This window comes from Canis lupus, chromosome 29, assembly GCF_011100685.1.
Source record: "Canis lupus familiaris isolate Mischka breed German Shepherd chromosome 29, alternate assembly UU_Cfam_GSD_1.0, whole genome shotgun sequence".
Classification (NCBI taxonomy): Eukaryota; Metazoa; Chordata; class Mammalia; order Carnivora; family Canidae; genus Canis; species Canis lupus.
The window spans coordinates 32,040,636-32,060,542 of record NC_049250.1 but is presented as its reverse complement, the minus strand read 5'-3'; the positions used below and the strand labels follow the sequence as shown (position 1 = coordinate 32,060,542).

The window sequence follows — 19,907 nt, the reverse complement described above, 5'->3', positions numbered from 1 at the left end:
ATGTTATACAATATACATGTAACTCCTCTGACAGCCTATTTCAAAGGCAACAGTGTATTAGAGTTCGATGCAAAAAACCTTAGGACTTATCCTCATTCATCCATTCATTAACTTGAAAGCTAAATGCATGGAAGACATTATCTGGTTTGAGAAAAAAACTCTTTAATTACAATGGTAGTCAATTCATAGCAATTTAACAGAAATACAATCAACCTGTGCTTCAGTAATGTGTAGTCATCATAGATTTTTGTCATTGCCTCAGTGAGAAATGTTATAATCACTAAACAATGAGAGGTTCCAGGAATAAACTCACACAAGAAAGCACATCTTGTTTATTAAACTGTTGGTTCACAGTTTAACAAGCAGTTCTAGGCCAGTAATTATCTTGTTAAAATAGAAAGAAAGCAACTTGTTCTATTTTTTAAGAATGGTTAACTAATTTTACTTCTACTAGAAATGAGTAATATTTTTTAGTTTACTCCTGACTTTGTAACATTCTCTTTTACCTGCATAATTCTTTGTCTACTTATCACTTTTCATTTTTATTGTGAATGTTGAGTTCATACATGGTATGTATGTGTGGGCATGCACACTTATGTCTCTACTTCTAAATTTCTTTGAGGTAGAAACATTTTTATTCATCTTTGTAGACCTAATGGCTAATTGAGAGCCTTACACGGCAAATGAAATATTTGCTGAATATATTCACGAATTGTTGTGGAACTAAAAAATGAAAATAAATGTCTAAGTGTCAAATTCTTTCCATAGAGTCAAATTTGGCACCATGGTAGCAAAAATATGAAGTCACAGAAGTTAAAAGAAATATCCTTGCCACATTTTAAATGAGAGCCCCATACCACTAAGTCAAAGGAAAATGTGGGATCTAAGAGTTTCTTAGAAGATTGTTTTTACATGGATAAGTCTTCAGGAGAAAAATAAAATGTGAAGTCTGCAAGGGTTTCTTGGAAGACGGCTGGTTTCGAACACTGGCATCTTTAGAAGTCAGTTGTCTTCTTTAAAGTCAGAGTGATGGGTGACCACAGCGTTTCTTTTGCGGGCAAAGTGAGTTTTAGAATGTATTAGGAACCACAAAGCTAGCAGCTTATGACTAAAAGATATCTCTAATATTACATAAACTATGGATTTCAACAACAACAAAAAAGGTTTATTATGACTCCAAGTTAGTGAATGCTTACAAAGTGCTGACCATGCAAAATTCATTAACTAGAGACCTTGAAACATCCTGCAGGGTAGGCCCTTCTTTATCATCTTACAGATGGAGAAATAGGTGCCCATGGTCACACAGTTAATAAGTGTAAGAGTTAGAATTCCTGCTTAATGTCTTCTGACTCCATAGCTTGGGCTGTTTCCTAATATATCACTAGAAGAAAGGCCTAATTTGACAGAGCTTTGACTCTCTTCAGTAACCAGACAATTTTAAATTAAAGAATGAAGAAGTCTGTTTAGTTAGGGGCACATGCTCCAACTAAATAATGGCTATCAAAGGAAAAGAAGTGCAAGTGCTAGGCAGGTACTTCTGTTCATGGGAAAGTGCCTCAAGCTTCAATAAGCCATGAAAGAAAAGAATTTGTATTAAATTTCAACTTTCATATTCAAACGTTCTTTTGCACATCGCATTTCTATTTCAAAAGCTATATATGATCGAGAAAACAAGTTAGAATTGTTGGGATTTATGTTCAAAGCATTTTTATTAAATTCCGTTTGCTGCATAGCTATTATCATTAATATAACTCTGAAAATTGGTTGAGTTGGCAATTAAGTTTTTTGACAGACTGGCTTAATTGCTAGCTAATTGCTAGCTAAATTGTACTTAGCAGATGGTTGGAAATAATGTTGATACAAAACAGTCACATTGTTCGTTAGAGCCAAGCTAGTATCCTGAAACTATTGTTTCTACATACCAGTATAAGCTGTATTTTTTTTTTAAATTCTACATTACAACACCTGTATATAACATGAATTTAACTCAATGATTAAAAAAAATGCTATTTAAAAAGATGCAACTTTTAATGGATGGTATGTACTAATCATGACACAAATTAGCATCAGGAAAGTTACATAGGAGGGTTGCTTTCTGGTTAAAATGTCAGTTATATAGGTATATTCCTGGGGAAAATGACCTCAAAGTCGTTCTCGTGGAGTACCTGGGTTGTTGAGGTCACCACAAATACAGTATAAATAATTTTACAAATTACAGATACTGTGTTTATTTAAACCTCACAATAATTTTAAGGGATAGATCTTAATTTCCCCCCATTTTATAAATTTCAGAAGAACCTTCCCAAATATCACACAACTAGTAAGTTTTGGGAGGAGATCTCTAATAGGGTTGAACCTACTTCTGTTTGATCCTTAAGCCTGGGCCTTAGATGTTTTGCTAGTGAGAAAACAACTACCAGGTGAGGCTTTGGAGGATGAAAATGTTCTAACTGACATGTGGTGATGGTTGTACTGCTTGGTAAAATTACTTAGAAGTCACTGAACTGCACTCCTGGGGTGGGTAAGCTGTATGCTATGTAAAATATACCTCAATAAAGTTGTTAGAAAATAAGATGGGTGCATCAGAGCAAGTGAAAGATGAAAAGGGTTTGGGTATAGGCAGTAGTACTGGAAAAATGGAGAGAAAGGATGGAATAAAAAGATGCTGGGGTAAGATTTTACAGCACTGGCTACAGAAGGAATAGAAGATACTCTGGCACGTGATGGACAGGATCTATGCAGTGGTGACATGACAGAGACAGGACACAGAGAGTAGAGTATATTTAGATAAGAAAGTGAGGAGAAAGATTTCAGTTTTGAAAGATGGTGTGGAGTTATTACCAAGACCTTCCTTAATGTGCCCTCGGCTTGACTGAACTTTAGACGGGCTTCTTCCTGACTATGGGGTCCTGACCTCTTTTTTTCTTCTTCTAGTGTTAACTTTAGAAAACTTGCAATTGTGAATTCTTTCTATACTCCTTGGAAATGTTGATCTTTCATAACCTAGGCATGTCTTTGTTAAGACCTAGAAGCCATTCCCTTGAAATGTAATCATCAAGAAAGATAGTCTCGTGGGAGAGTAGAAGCTTATCTTCCATAATAGTCAATTAGCAAACACAGATGGCCCAATCATACCAACCAGCCTCCGTACTAATGTCCTCTAATACTTTTCCATTAGCTTACTCCAGCATTTAAAAATTATCCTTTTATTTAAGTAGAGTTCAATTTCCATCCTGTATTGCACTAGTCTTGATCCCTACTGCAGTAGTCTAGAATAAAGTCTTCCTTGCCATATTTTTTTAAAAGATTTTATTTATTTATTCATGAGAGACATAGAAAGAGAGAGGCAGAGACACAGGCAGAGGGAGAAAGAAGCAGGCTCCCCGTAGGAGCCCGATGCAGGACTCGATCCCGGGACTCCAGGATCACGCCCTGAGCTGAAGGCAGATGCGCTTAACCGCTAACCCACCCAGGTGGCCCTTCCTTGCCATTTTAAATAAGTGTTCAGTGCAATTGTTCTTTTATAACTATCTGAGGGTAGCCATAGGAAGTTCTCCATTAAGCAGAGGGAAAAGTTTTGATCCAGTTGCTAAACACAACTTTCTTTTCATCCCTTTCCATTTAGCTTCTTAAAAACATTTAATTTTTGTACTCAAATATTTCCACAAGACTTGTTATGAAAAATAGCAGCCTTTGTTCCTATCTGCTCCCCATTTTCAATTCCCTAAAGGCTTTCCCCTGAGATCATTCTTTTAAATATATGCCCTCATGTTTCTAAATAACATGTGTATATTGCTATTTCTTGATCAATTTTATGCTCTGTCTGTTGATATCATCATACTTAAAATGCTGAGGATTCAGTTCTCTGTCCACCATTCCCTGTTTACGTCCCCATCACTCTAAGGAGTTAGACTGTAGATCAGGTCAATTAAAAAAAAATAATTTTAAGAATTTCTTAAAATGCTCTGAGCAGCTCTTAGTATATAAAAATATTTTTTCTCTTCTGAATAATATTAGTTTCTTTGGTGTTAAAAACTGCCTTAGATTTTTTGTTTTGTTTTTCAAAATTTAGTTCTCTATGTATTTCTATGTAGTTGTGCAAACTTTAACCTGACCTGTAAATCTCATTTTGACTAGGTCACTTGCCCATTCATTAGCCATTCAGACAATTTCATCTTGAAAAAGTCTCTCCCAGAGATTTTGAGTAGTTCTGATTTGGACTTCTCTCTTTCTGGGCCTGCTGCACAGCTCATATGCTAGAATCGCCTTTACCAGCACCCTGAGGATTCCCTTTGCTCTGGGATTTCCCTGCTTTGGGAAAGCCATGTTTTCCCTTCTTGGTTTACCTCCTTGCTTTGGTGAAGTACTTCCTCCAAGCTTTTCAGAGAAAGAATGAACTGGAGGAATATATTTTGATATTTAGATATCTGAAAATGTCTTTAATGCACCCTCACATTTAATAGTTTGGGTATTAGGTACAGAATTGCACCTTGTAAATAATCTTTCCTCAGAACTTTTAGGGCATGTTTTCATTGCCTTCCAGCTTTCAGTGTGGCTGCTAAGAAGCCCATTGGTATTGATCCCTGTTTCTTTCTATGAAAACTGTTTTCTCTCTTTTCCTGTCTCTCTAAAGTTGGTAGGGACCTTCTCTTTGCCTCCTGTTCCGAAATATCACAATGAGATGCTTCGATGTGCATCTATTTTCATGCGTTGTTCCAGGCACTCAGTGGATTCTCTCAATCTGATTAACTATGTTCTTCAGTTTTTTTTATAAAATATGTTTTTGATGATCTCCTTTCTTTCTTTTTGAACCCTGCTATTCAGATATTCATCCAGTGAGTTTCATCCCTTCCCCTCGTATTTTTTATATCTATTTTCTCCTACACTTTCTGGGAGAGTTTCTTCAATTTTGTCTTCCAATCCTGTATTGAGTTATTTATTTGTGCTATCATATGTTAATTTCTAAAAGGTCTTTTATCTGTCTTCTGAATACTCAAGTTTTAGTTTCATGGTCTTATCTCATGAATGCAATATCTTCTTTCCTTCTGAGTGTATTAATCAGTGTGGTTTTTTTCTTTTTGAAGTTTTATTCTTCTGCACAATCTGTTTTCTCCAATCTTTTTCTTTTTCTTTTCTGATATCTCCTTTTTATGTTAAATGTTTTCTATTACTGGGTGATGCTCGTCCATTCATATTACCAAGTAATATGAATAATATCAAATATCAATGGACAGCTTTGCAAGCATAGGGATATTGTTTTTGCAAGGTGACATGGTTGACCATTTATTTCCTTGGGTGGCACCTCTACCAATATCTTTAAATCTTTCCTTTTATGATGTTCATATTCCCAATTAAAACTTCTAGGGTCTTGACAGTACTCTGGCATCAGAGGGGAAGAGAGAATGCTTAGAATTTCTACAGTAATTGTCTAAAATTTCACTTCTCTCCTTATCTTCAACTGCACTCAAATTTGTTGTTTACCATTTCTGAGATCTACCATTTTAACTTTTCTATAGTAACCTTCTTCAGCTTTCTAGTGGGTCAGGGACAGTTGGGAATGGTAATACAGGAATTTGATTCCTCAACAGACTTGCAGCCATTTATACTTCCTTTTCCAGAGGAAGATGTCTTTAGTTTTGAGCCTTTTGGGATTTCTGTGGTTAAAACTAGACTCAGATTTCTAGGATATGCTAAGTTAAGTGTATTTCTCCATCTGCTGTCCAGCTTCTAAAGTTTTTTTTTTTTTTGCTTCTAAAGTTTTGTTCCCATTTGTTCCCATTCTCTTTATGTCTAGGGTTTTTCATTTTTAAAATTTATCATTTGAATGCAGTTTCAGGAGAAAAGAACTCAATTCATGTATTTAATCCAATGTCTGTAACCAGAAACATCATCAACTTAATCCAGAGTGCAAATGTTAGCACTAAGGTATTCAGAACAGAAACATTTACATTATAGGTGACAGCACTCAGATCAGATATGGAGCAACATTTTTCTATTCTGAGTACCTCAATACATGGTTGACAAACTACAGAATGACCAGAGAAGAGAGATGACAATGGTTCGAGATGCAAAACCAAATTATACGAGAAGCAGCTGAAAAAATTATTGATATTTATCAAGAGAAAAGAAGGCTTCAGAGATGCTATGACAAAAATTTGAATGCAGCTAAATCAAACATCTATGGTCCAATTATGTTGACTTTCCATTCAGAGGTTGGGAGTGAGAATATTATAACTCCTTTAAAATATTTAATTGTCTGTTACATTCACATGGATGAGACATTACATTGATTTCAGGGGACATAAAAAGTATGAACAAACGAAGTGAAAACAAAAGACCTTTTGGTTTGGTGCAGTATGAGGAGAACCCACCACAGAAGTCAGAGACACAAATGTGAACAGGGACCAACCAAATAAATAACAATGTATGAGTTGGCTAAATAAAAATATTAGCAAACTGAAAAGAGTATGGCATGCATAGTGTGACAGCAGAATTGAAAGATTCCAACGTTTCAAAAGAAGCTATGTATTTTAATATTTATTTGTAATATTACAATTCTTAAACATTATCTTTAAAAATTCTGTATTTTTACCAAACATGTTGGGGTGAATTTATCTTATGAGACCCAGTTTGTGACCTCTCCAATGCTTAGATCAAACTTTGGCTATTATCATTGGAATTGTCCAAGCAAGAATGGCGGGCCATGTATCAGGCATACCACACAGAATAAAATTGAATTAAATAACGTCCACTTGATTTTTCACATCAGAGCCCTTATGCCTGAAATTTTATTTAAAAAAAATGTAGTTCCTGTGGATTAATTGTGCTTCTTGTAGGATACCCAGTTTCTAGTTTTCCTTCTTGCCTCTTTTACTCTTTTTGATTATTTAACATCACTGTATAAATTGTGCTACTCATATGTGGCCATTTATATGTGGCTCTTTTAAAATAAGCATCTAGGAATGAGGAGGCACAACCGTAGGCTACATTGGTATGATCTACATAGCTACGATGTCCCGAAGTTGTGTTCATTGAATTATTCAATAGAAAAAAATAACACATGCATCATGGATTTAGGCTAACTGTAACTTAAAGCTTGGGATAGTATATTTGAGGTCATAATCCATTCCTCTAGTTTACATTTGAGGGGTCGAGACCTAGAGAAGTTAAATGACTTGCCAGGTTTGTGCCTGATACATAGTACATGGTGTTGGGGAGTTAGAGAAGGAAGAGAAGGCATGACCTTATGCTCAGGAAGTTTACAATCTCAAAGAAAGAGACAGGACACCATACAAATATATCTATTAGAAGCAATTGAAAGTATAGAGAATTCAAAATCAAGTAGTTATGCTTCATTACAATTATTCCTCACAGCTTAGAAATTCACTAAAAACAAAAAGGAAAAAAAATGATAGTATGAAACTTGAATACTGGACAATCTCCATGTTGTGTGGCTTCCCCATCTTTGGTTCGTGATCTTCCATCTCCTGCCAGTACTTTATGCTGGAAACTTTCATTATCAAATAACTAAGATTGGGAATGAGAGATGTAGAAAAGAATAATAATGAAGAGTAAATATTAGTCAGCTACAAAATAATTTGCAATCAAATAAGCATGAAAATGAGTGCTCCCTTAAATTTAGTAAGGAGATATTGAGTATTTTTAAAGAATTTTATTATATTTCTCTCCAATTCCCATAATCTAGTCTAGACTCTTTCCTTCCAACCCTGATTTCTTTTCATAAAGAAAATATAGAAAGTAATCTTCTTATTTCCATAACTATGAATGCTGTTCGACAATTACTAAGTGAATGAAATTACAAATTAAATAATCCCATTTTCTTCCTAACATGTTAAAGTAAGAAAGACATAAGTATCAAAGGACTAAGCCTATCATTTTAAAAATAACTCTCTCATGACTGGGAAAGTTTAAACACACACAAAAATAAGGTGACAGCCTTTCATGAAAAGAAAATGCAAGCTTTGAATTTTGGCGTTACATTTATGGATGATCTTCCAAGAAGATATGTGAAAGGTATTATTCATTGCAGGAAACTGGAAGGCATAATATGATAGAATAAGGATTGCATTTTTCTCTTTGAGGTGATTTATATTTAAATGAGTTCTCCATAATCCTTTAAACTGAAGTGCAAATTGGTTATCAAAGTCCTTTGCTGTAAGGGTTGTTTTACATAATAACGAATTTCAGAGAAGTTCCTCAAAGGGAAATATTGATTTAGGCGACATCACAGGCTATTTCAGTTACTGCAACACTTTAGTGCCATATAAAAAAACTTTCTAAAATCTAAATTTCTCTATTAAGAAGTGTAGGCAATGTTTTTTGTTTTTTTTTCTTCAAATAAATACCCAGTAGTGTGATTTTTGGATCATATGGTAGTTCTATTTTTAATCTTTTGAGGAACCTCCATCTGTTTTCCATAGTGGAAAGTTAAAATCCCACCAACAGTGCACCAGGGTTCCCTCTTCTCCATATCCACAGCAGCACTTGTTGTTTCTTGTCTTTTTGATACTAGCCATTCTGACAAGCGGGAGGTGATAATACTTGGTGGTTTTGAGTTGCATTTCCCTGGTGATTAGTGATGCTGAGTGTCTTTTCATGTACCTGATGCCTTTTTTAGAAAAATGTCTATTCCAATCTTTCTCCCATATCTTTTCTTAGTAGAAAATATGTTAATAATAGAAATTTTTAATAAAATGATTGTTTTATCTACTGTTTCTCATCCACATTAGTGAGAATCTGCCATCCATGTGCTGGGTATATGGCTCTTGTTTGTAAAAACTGGGTTGTGTGAAAATAGTAGAAAATATTCATTTGCCTATGTATGCCTCTATATGCCAAAGAGCTCCAATTACTGAGCCTTTCCTCCGTGCTAATTACTGTGCTATATAAGTTACATATGATAATATGATACTTTGTTTCTCACAATGTGAGGTAAGGATTTCTATCTTTATTTTATAAATGAGAATACTGAGGCTAAGTCAGTGGCGCATGAGAATCTGAACCAGAGTTTATTTCTCTCATTCACTATGCTATAGCACCAAACTCACATCTGCCTTCTTTTCATCTCTGAGTCCTATATGGCTCATCACCAGGAGGTAAAGCTCTAGTCCTCACCCCAGTGATATAGTGAACACATAAGCAGGTTCCTCTTTCCTGTGTAGCTCAGGGACCCCAGGATCCCAACCAGTTCTCATCAGTTAGGAGGAACCCAGGGGCCCTCACGTCAATGAAATCCTCGCACTAGGCCCTGGGCAGAACCTGAGATTGAAACTATAAATGAGAAGGACACTGGATTCACTCATGAGACTGGGGGGTTGAGACCCAGGTCTATCATACACGGTTAGGTGACTACAGAAAAATCAATTTACCTCTTTGAACCTTTGTTTTTTCATTTGTGAAATGAGGGGGCTGGATTTCATCGATAGCTTTCAAAACTGTATTTTTTTTTCTTTAAGTGACGCTCTCTCTTTTTTTCTGAGATCAAGAGTTGGACACTTAACCGACTGAGCCACCCAGGCATCCTGAAAAGTGAAGATCTTTCAGCAAATGAAGTATTATGTTGAAATTCAATAATAAAATAGATACACATAGAGCAAGGGCTAGATTTGGAGGAGGCATGAGTTCATCTACCTCCTGGGCCTCCTTCTAACCGTCATACTATTTCCAGGGAGCCTCTGAGGCATGTGAGGCCTTATAGAACGTGATTTTCAAACTGTGCACTTGCTCATCTCTAACTTTATCCTGGTTTTCATATTCTATGTTAAAAAATATCTGTAGCCACAAGACAAGGGCATTATTAGAATTATATTAGAAGAGAAATAGTGCCAAGGCTGATCATTCAAAGGAGAGGGGCATTAAATTGTAAAAGATATAATCAAATGACTTGACTGTGGGTAGTCAGGGGCATGTTCTTGATGTTAAGGATCCTGAAACTGGGTACTGGTTTTACGAGGTTGTAGCAATGTAGGAACTGGGCTTTATAATCATCGTTTTTGAAATCTCTTTTATTTTTGTAGTTAGTTTATTTAAATATGAGCATTATTTTAGTCTGACAATGTTATTCCAGTAATTGATTTTGTTTTCTTAAAGGATTCTTGATATTGAGAAATTAACTTTTAATTATTATACGAATATGAGCAAAATATATTCTCCTTTTTAAAAAATGTGCATTTTAGACAAATTGGTTCATCTTCATGTTATTCCAGTAATTGATTTTATTTTCTTAAAGGATTCTTGATATTGAGAAATTAACTTTTAGTTATACAAATAGGATCAAAATAGATTTTCTTCTTTAAAAAATGTGCATTTAGACAAATTGGTTCATCTTCATGTTATTCCAGTAATTGATTGTATTTTCTTAAAGGATTCTTGATATTGAGAAATTAACTTTTAGTTATACAAATAGGATCAAAATATATTTTCTTCTTTAAAAAATGTGCATTTAGACAAATTGGTTCATCTTCATGTTATTCCAGTAATTGATTTTATTTTCTTAAAGGATTCTTGATATTGAGAAATTAACTTTTAATTATTATACAAATAGGATCAAAATATTTTTTTCCTTTTTTAAAAATATGAATCTTGGACAAATGGGTTCATCTTCTCTAAAACGTAAAAACTCAGATTGCACTGTTGCACCTCTTGGCTTAAAGACTCTTCCCGTGTCTGTATTAATCTGTTAAACTCAGCCAGTGTCCCCCTGGCCCTGCGCGCTGTTCCTGTAATTGACTCTGTCTCACTGGTTTAATTCTGGTGTGTCTGTGGCCACAGAGCCTTTTCACTTACCTGCCTCCGCCTTCTGCTGCTTCTCAATTTTCTCCAGGCGCCCTAGCAAGGAGTCAATTTTCGTTTTGATCTGGGTTAATTCTTTCTTGATTGTCTGGAGCTCATCTGATTTCACTGGAAAGGGAAGAAGGGTAAGAAAGCAACAGAACGTCAGATGTACCATTACTCACGTAGAGCACAACTCACTGGCACCTTTCTCAAGACTGTGTCGAGTCACATAGGATACTTTTCAATCTTATCAGTTTCTCGTTACTTCCAGCGATCCTGGGATGACATTGGCAATTACAGTGATTTTCAGTGACGTGAACATCTGATACTCAATCTTTTCACTGCAAGTTACAAAAAGGGATGGTGTAACCTGGAACTATCTTATCAAACAACTAAGTGATACTAAACTCAGTTTTCGCAAGCAGTAGAGTGACTGCCCTGTAAAATGGATTCAGATTGAAGAGCGATAAAATCACGATAGGTATGTTAATACTACTTTGAGGTCTATGTTGTGATACATATTTCAGTCGTTGGTGATATTTGTAATCTAGTTCCCTGGTGATTTGTTGAAACCAGGATATCATGTTTATCCTCTGAAGAAATGTCTTGGACGCTAGAGAACTCTAACAGAACTCTTGCTAAGTCACCGCCCCCCCTCCTTTTTTAAATAAAAAGTGAGGCAATGGGCTGTACATGTCCCTTTTTAAGCTGTGGGGCTGGAGGGAGAAAATTCACCAAAGTTCCCACTGGTATTTTCTACAATAGTGGTTCCCATTCCAAGTTTTTGGTATTTAGCATGGATTCAAAGAAAAACAAGTAGGGATGAACACAAGATGGGCAATTTTTCTTTTTGCCAAGTATGGATGTTAAAAACAATGACAAACATCCTACTATCAATTATAATAATTATCTCATAAAGAAGGGGCTTAGGAAAAGGACAGTCTCCTATTTAAAGGACAACCGTTTAAATGAAGTATATTTGTTTATGAAAAATTCACTATACTGTTCCTATTTTCTCATTTTTTCTGAGAACCATTGGGAAATGTGCCATAACCCACAATAACCAGAGATGGAGGATCTCGAAGCTATCGCTGCAGAACATCTGCATCTTCCTGGAGCTTTCAGTAGGTGGGGTGTCGGGGGTTCATGCTTCAGCAGAGCTGCTTCAAGATCTGGATCACAGATCTTGATGTCAGCCTATTAATCCTTCTCTGTCACTTTTGCCTCAAGTTTATGATGATCTCAGCTTGGATACTCCCCAGAATTTTGGAAGATAATAAGCATTTAGCTGGATTCTTTAGTATTCAGAAACTTTATATCAATACTAAATGCAATCTATATTTGTTTGGAATAGGGCTATTTGTCGACGAAGATATATGATATAATATATATGATAACTTATGCATCAATATACATTCATTGCTCAAAGGAAGAACAGACTTTTTCTCAAGATAAAAATGAGAAAAAAATTTTTGTTATAAAATCCGAAATTTTTTTACAAAAAGCAGATTTTTATCTGATGCAACGTAGCTTGCAAAATAAAAACTGCAAGAATCCAGGGCCCTGTGGAGTGTTCCTATTATGAAGAACCAAACTGAAAGTAGAACACAGTCTAAAATAGAGAATTACTCCTTATGTCAATTATTTTAGAGACATCAAAGTGCCATTGTGGAACTGCAGCTAAATTTGAAAAACATCATCTGTCACAATTGCAAATTGATTCCACTTTGAAGAATGATTTTCATTTCCTTTGATGGAAGCACGTCATGTAGTTTTACTTAAACCTATCAAATTTAATAGAAAATATTTTATCTTATAACATTAGATTTCAACGCAGGAGAAATGGGACTGTGGCTGGATAGGATATATTTCTTAGTAAGTAGAGCCACTCCTCAGCTCAGGCATGCAGTTGACTAATTTTAATTTATTTATCTTCCTAAAAAATAAACAAAACCCCCATTTTATAGAAACTACATTTTAAACCACTGGAAATCTGGGCTCACCACATAGGAACTTACCTGTGTCCAGGAAGTCAAGGTTGGCTTTAAGTCTAGACTCGTGTTTAGCACTGTAGGAACACTTTTTATTTTTTTTTTTAAAGATTTTATTTATTTATGTGTGAGAGAGAGAGAGAGAGAGAGGGAGAAGCAGGCTCTCCCCTGAACAGGGAGCCCACTTCAGGGCTCCATTCCAGGATCCTGCGATCCTGACCTGAGTCAAAGGCAGATGCTCAATCAACTGAGAGCCACCCTGGCACCCCTGTAGGGACACCTTTTATGATCAAGTCAGATCATTATAACAATTGGGTTTAATTAGTTAATGGTATTTAAAATTAGAGACAACAAGGATCTGATCTGCATAAGTTCTATTTGCCCTTTCCAGGAAATTCTGAAACAATTTCTAGCCCTTTGCAAATTGCCCATATTCAATCTTGGATTGGCTAGCAACAAGGGCTCATCAAGGTCCTGCAAAGGATGGCTAAAAAATAGTTTTGGCTGGTTCTTGAGCAATTGTGAAAGCTGCTTTCTTACTGCACTTCACTGCTGTCCTTGGGAGAAGGCCTGCCACTTGCCTGGCCTAGTTGGCTATAGTCTTGTTTCTACCTTTCTTCAGTTGGATTCACTATCTACAGATTGGGTATAGTTCTGTGCTACTGTGTCTGGTTTCCAGATGAAATTCCTGGGATGAGCCACCTCTATATCTGATGTGTTTCCTTCTTGAACTCTTCTCTGCCTTTTTCTACTTCTTTTTTGGCTCCTGTTAACAATATCTCTACTTCACTGTGGATTACATTAATCCCCTGAACCATCAAAATAGATGTGTCTTTCAGTAGCATAGATTTCTAAACTTAGAACTTAAATTTGTGCAACTTTAATTTCTGTTGCTTTTCCAAAAAATAAAAGTGAGTTCAGAATTAAGGAGAGCCTTAGCTCTAAAGCTTCCCACTTCATTTTCCTTTCTTTTCACATTTTCTTTCCCCCTGTCCATTCTCTTCCCACTCTTAATTGGGCTTCTGCCCTCAATTTGCCCAACCTATAGCATAGTGCCTTCATAGTAATATTATAAGTAATAAACCGTTCCTATTGAACATTTCCAGAATGTCCCCATTTCTTTTTTTTTAAGATTTTATTTATTTATTCGTGAGAGAGACACACACACAGGGAGGCAGAGACACAGGCAGAGGGAGAAGCAGGCTCCATGCAGGGAGCCCAACGTGGGACTCGATCCCGGGTCTCCAGGATCAGGCCCTGGGCTGAAGGCAGTGCTAAACCGCTGAGGCCACCCAGGTTGCCGGAATGTCCCCATTTCTGTGGGAAAAAGGCTGGTTACCTGTGCACAAACCAAACTCTATAAACTGAGATCCAGGGCCTGCTCCAAAGTATATTTCCAGCTGTACATTCCATTTCCTCTCAAAGCATGCTCTTCACTTGAACAGAAAAGCTTAGTGCTTAATCAAACAGTGCATGGAAGCAGGTAGATTCTAGTTCACCTTTGTGTCCTTTTGAAGAGTCACTTATAATCACTAAGATTTGAGTTCAACATCTGTAATTTTCATTCTCTACCTCAGAGGTTTGTTATAAAAATGTAATGAGGTAATTCACATAAAGCACTTAGCACCATGCCCAGAACATCATCAAAACCAATAAATGATAGTAGCAGAAGATACTATTTTTGTTACTATTATTATAATTGCTATTATTTTTATTTATAAAAATTTTATTATAAATTTATTATTATAATTATTTATTTATTTATAAAATTTAATTATAATTTATTTATATAGTTATGCCAGCAAACACTCTCTCTCCCCCAAATATGTCTATCAAAATTCTATATGCCTTTTAGGGGTTCATTTAAGTCTTCCCTCTCCTATGGATTCTTTTTTGACTAACCCCCTGGAGGGTGTATCTCTCCCCTATAATTTACTTAATGGCATCTCATATTTACTGGTATATATGTACTATGTATTTTATTATTTAGAATGTCTACTTTTCATACTACATTGTGAGCTTCTTCAGAGTGAAGACCTGATTAGATATTGGTGAATTTCAATTTCAGGAGTCTTGCTTTTGAATGTTTTCTGTGTTTAATAAGCTCCTTCTTCCATTACTGATTGATGAGGCTCCTGATGCTTGCATACCATAAGGTTCTGGGCTTTGAAGTCTGTCCTCCTTAATTAGAAAATTATATTAACTGGTTTAAAAAGAGATCTTACATTAAGTCAGTAAATAGTGAAAACTTTCTGTCTCTCATTATAAACTAGATCCATAAAAATTATTTAAATTCCAGATTAATAAATTATTCTGATCTCTGACAAGACAATATTTCAAAAAGAAGGAATTGTGGGCAGTTATGTGAAGCAAGACATATTAATGAATTTATCCCATCATAGGCTCTCAACAACCAAACTCTTTTGAATGGAGAGAAAACATCCAATTCATTCTATTTCTTCCTTCCTTCCTGCTTGTCTTTTCTTCTTTCCTTATTCCTCCCTTCTTTCCATCTTCCCTGCCTGCCTTTCCTTCTTTCCTTATTCCTCCCTTCTTTCCGTCTTCCCTGCCTCCCTCCCTCCCTTTGTCTTTCTTCCTCTTTATCTTTTTTCCCCTCCTCTTTCTTTATCTCATTATTTTTCTCCTTGCATGCTTAACAGAATTCAGCCCAGTGTCTTAAACACAGCAAGAAATTAGCAAATTTCAGAAGATCTGTAGGTATGTGTATAAGTAGGTAGGTCACTGGATGCAGTTGCAACCCAACCAACAAATCTTAATTAAAGCTTTGTGTATGTATCAGACACTAAATTGGTATTGACTGTCTAATGGAGAGACAGATAAGCAAACAAGATGTTCAAGAAGAAAATTAGTATGGAAGCGTACCTTTTCTTAATCAGAAGCATTATGATAGAAGAGTAAGAGAAGGACACATAATTTGGCAGCCACATTTTTGTATTTTTCCCTATTTACACCTCAGTTCTTCAAAATCCAATATCCTCATTTTCCAAGACACATTGCATAGAATATAGTGCCTTTATTTTTATATAGAGTATTAGATCACGAAAGTCAGAAGTATTTTTTACTAAGAATAATATGGAATAATTTTAGTGAACTTGTTGTTACATAGTTGTTATGTACAAGTAACTCAATGTAGACAAGCTAGGGGCTTGGGAAAATTAGGGTCAATTACTGAAGATAACAAATTCTACAATTTAAAATTAATTAATTTGAGAATTTGAGAAAATTGGTTTACTTCCCAATCAGCTCCAAATTATCTTCCCTTGACTCACCTGCTTGCCTTTCTAATTATCTTAAGCTCTAGTCACAATTGTTCATTGTTCTTTTATGTGTCTTGTGTTTCCAGACATCTATACCTGTGTTTCTGTTGTTTTTATTTGTCTGTCCTACACTCTCATTTCCTCCACGTGGTAAGTGCCATTTAATTTCTAAATACTCAGCTCAAATGTTGCCTACAGAGTAAAGTCATCCTCAAACCTTGATCCTCTTATTTAAAAAGCTCATCCTCTTTGTACTCATATTTCTTTCAAATGATACTTTAAAAGATCCTTTCTTTAAATATCTCTCTCCATGCCAAGAGCAGGAACTGCTCTCATTTTTGACTCAAGTATCTAACATATTTATTCAACAATATTCATGAAGATCTGTTATTGCTGGGCTCCTTCCCAAGAGCTGGAGATATATTCATAAACAAGAGAGACAAAGTCTCTGAAATGATGGAACATCCATCTAGCAGTGGAAGAAGACAACAAATAAATAGGGAAGACCTGGCTAGGGAGTAACATTTGTCAATATATGTACAATGATAAGAGAAAGTTTCACTGATAAGGTGATATTTGAGCAAAAATCTCAATAAGAGGAGGTAACATGTCATGTGCATATCAAAGGGTAGTGAGAGGGATGCCTGGGTGGCTCAGCGGTTGAGCATCTGCCTTTTGGCTCAGGGCATGATCCCTGGTTCCAGAATCTGGGATCGAGTCCCACATTGGGTTCCATGAGGAGCCTGCTTCTCCCTCTGCCTATGTCTCTGCTCTCTTTGTGTCTCTCATGAATAAATAAATCTTAAAAAAAAAACAAACAAAAAAGAAACCCCAAAGTGTAGTGAGATGGGATACTATATAAGGCTGAGGAATGATAAATGCAAAGGCCTGACATAGGAGTAGACAAAGTATGTTTTAGAGACAGCCAAGAGGGCAATGTGGCTAGAGTGGAAGGGGCAAGTGGGAGAAGAATACAAGAAGTCAAGAGGTAAGGTGGAGAGTGGAGAAGAGGGAAAAGGGATATGGAGAAGATTATAGAGAGTCTTGTTAGCCAAATAAATATCATGGGTTTTATTCTGAGTAATATAGAGGCAACATTAACAATTTAGCATTTTTTGGATGCATTTAAATTTTTTTTTTAAACTCATGTATAAGTAACATACAGTGTTATGTTAGGTTCAGGTATACAATATAGTGATTCAAGAATTTTATGCAGTACTCAGTGCTCATCACAAGTGTCCTCTTCGTCCCTTTAGCTATTCCACCCATTCCCCCACTCACTCCCCTCTGGTAACCACCTGTTTGTTCTCCAGATTTAAGAGTCTGGACAGCCACATGAAAAGGAATGCAACTGGACCACTTTCTTAAACCACACACAAAAATAAATTCAAAATGAATGAAAGACCTAAATGTGAGATAAGAAATCATCAAAATCCTAGAGGAGAATATAGGCAGCTACCTCTTTGACCTCAGCCAGAGGAACTTCTTACTAGACATGTCTCCAGAGGCAAGGGGAACAAAAGAAAAAATGAACTACTGAGTCTCCATCAAGATAAAAAGCTTCTGCACAGCAAAGGAAATAGTCAACGAAACTAAAAGGCATCTGACAGAATGAGACAAGATATTTGCACATCACATATCTGCTAAAGCATTGGTATCCAAAATCTATAAAGAACTTATAAAACTCAACACCCCAAAAAACAAATAATCCAGTTAAAAAGGGGCAGGAGACATGAACAGACATTTTTCCAAAGAAAGCATAAAGATGGCCAACAGTCACAGGGAAGAATGCTCAACATCACTCATTATCAGGGAAATACAAATAAAAGCCATGAGAACATACCACCTCACACCGTCAGAACGGCTAAAGTTAACAACACAGGAAACAAGAGATGTTGGTGAGGATGTGGGAGAAAGGGGAACCTTCTTACAGTGTTGGTAAGGAATATAAACTGGTGCAACCATTCTGGGAAACAACATGGAGTTTCCTCAAAAAGTTAAAAAATAGAACTATCCTCTGATCTAGCAATTGTACTACTAGTTATTTGCCTAAAGGATCACTGATTTGAAGGGATACATGTACCCCGATATTTACAGCAGCACTGTCAACAATAGTCAAATTTACAGAAAGAGCCCAAATGTCCACAGCTGATGAATGGGAAAAAAAAAAAAAAAAAGATGTCACACACATACACACACACACACTGAAATGTTACTTAGCCATCAAAAAGAATTAAATCTTGTCATTTGCAGTGATATGGATGGAGGTAGAAGAGTATTATGCTAAGCAAAATAAGTTAGTCAAAGAAAAACAAATACCATATGATTTCATTCACATGTGGAATTTAAGAAACAAAATGGATGAATGTAGGGGGAAGAAAAAAGGCAAACTAGAAGACAGACTCTTAACTATAGAGAACAAACAGGGATGCTGGAGGGAAATGGGTAGAGGATGGTCTAAATGGGTGATGAGTATTAAGAAGGACGCTTGTGATGAGCACTGGGTGTTGTTTTTAAGTTAAGAATCACTCAATTCTACTCCTGAAACTAATATTACATTGTAGGTAAACTAACTAGAATTTAAACAAAAACTTGAGACAAAAATAATACTATATTCAAAAGAAAAATGCCTTTTTCTCTTTTGATTTAGATAGATTTTACAACAAAAAACTGCAAAAGAAAATTACAGACAAAGGAAAACAAACTGTCATAACAAAAAATATTTGGTTGTCAGCTGATGACACTTTACTTTTCTATGGGTGATTATAGGGAGGGAATTTAGAATTATTATTCAAGATTAGCAAAATGATAAATGAATAAAAATAAAGTTCCTAGACTATATTACTTTAGCTTGCTTTTTTTTTTTTTTTTTTTTTTTATTGGTGTTCAATTTACTAACATACAGAATAACACCCAGTGCCCGTCACCCATTCACTCCCACCCCCCGCCCTCCTCCCCTTCTACCACCCCTAGTTCTTTTCCCAGAGTTAGCAGTCTTTATGTTCTGTCTCCCTTTCTGATATTTCCCACACATATTACTCAGCTATTAGAAATGACAAATACCCACCATTTGCTTCAACGTGGATGGAACTGGAGGGTATTATGCTGAGTGAAGTAAGTCAGTCGGAGAAGAAATGTGTGGGAAATAGCTTGCTTTTTAGACAAGCACAATTCTACAGAAACTAGGAGTCAGTTTACATCATACAGATAATCTTAAATATTTTTCCAAAGCCATCACTGTAGTTAGTATTTTACTCAGGAAAAAAAGAAAGAAGCCACATTAAATCATTTCAGACTTGCTTTCTCTAAAGAGTTCATTGATTTGCTGATAAATGTTATTACATTCTGATACAGTCAACAAGATAAAGTTTGTGCTTTTTCCTGCGAGATGAGATATAATCCCAAAAGGAAATTAGGCATACAAGATGATACCATCTGTTTATATCAAAAAATGTGTGCATATCTGATTTATGTGGTGAAAAATATTTCAATTTATTTTAGTCACCTGTGGGTCAAGTCTATTCAGGGACAAATACAGAATCTTCAGCTACCTGTCTCGATCAGTGGTTTTTTAACAGAGGGTAATACCTTGCATGGGATATTTACAATGAATGTTTAGAGTCATTTTTGATTATCACAATTTACAGAGGGTGGTGTTACTGCATCTGGTGGGCATATGGTCTGCTAAACATCATACAACATACAGGATAGCCCCCTATACCATACCAAAGAATTATCTGATTAAAAATGTCAATAGCGTCAAGCCTTAGAAACCCCGATCTAAATAATTATATACCCTCTTTGACCAATACCGTGCTTCTTAGGAATTATTTAGAAAATTTAA

At 35.7% G+C, this 19,907-nt stretch overlaps 1 protein-coding gene across 22 annotated transcripts in view; it reads right to left on the bottom strand.

Annotated features, from left to right (window-relative positions):
* Window positions 1-19,907, bottom strand: part of RALYL (RALY RNA binding protein like) — a 714,416-nt gene that overhangs the window by 42,953 nt on the left and 651,556 nt on the right. For 21 of the 22 annotated variants that reach the window (XM_038579635.1, XM_038579633.1, XM_038579638.1 and 18 more), the window contains one exon: window positions 10,807-10,920. In XM_038579635.1, coding sequence (XP_038435563.1) covers window positions 10,807-10,920 — 114 coding nt within the window. Of the gene's footprint in view, window positions 1-1,690; window positions 7,528-10,806; window positions 10,921-19,907 lie in introns of those variants that run through there. The other variant, XM_038579642.1, reaches the window with a different exon arrangement.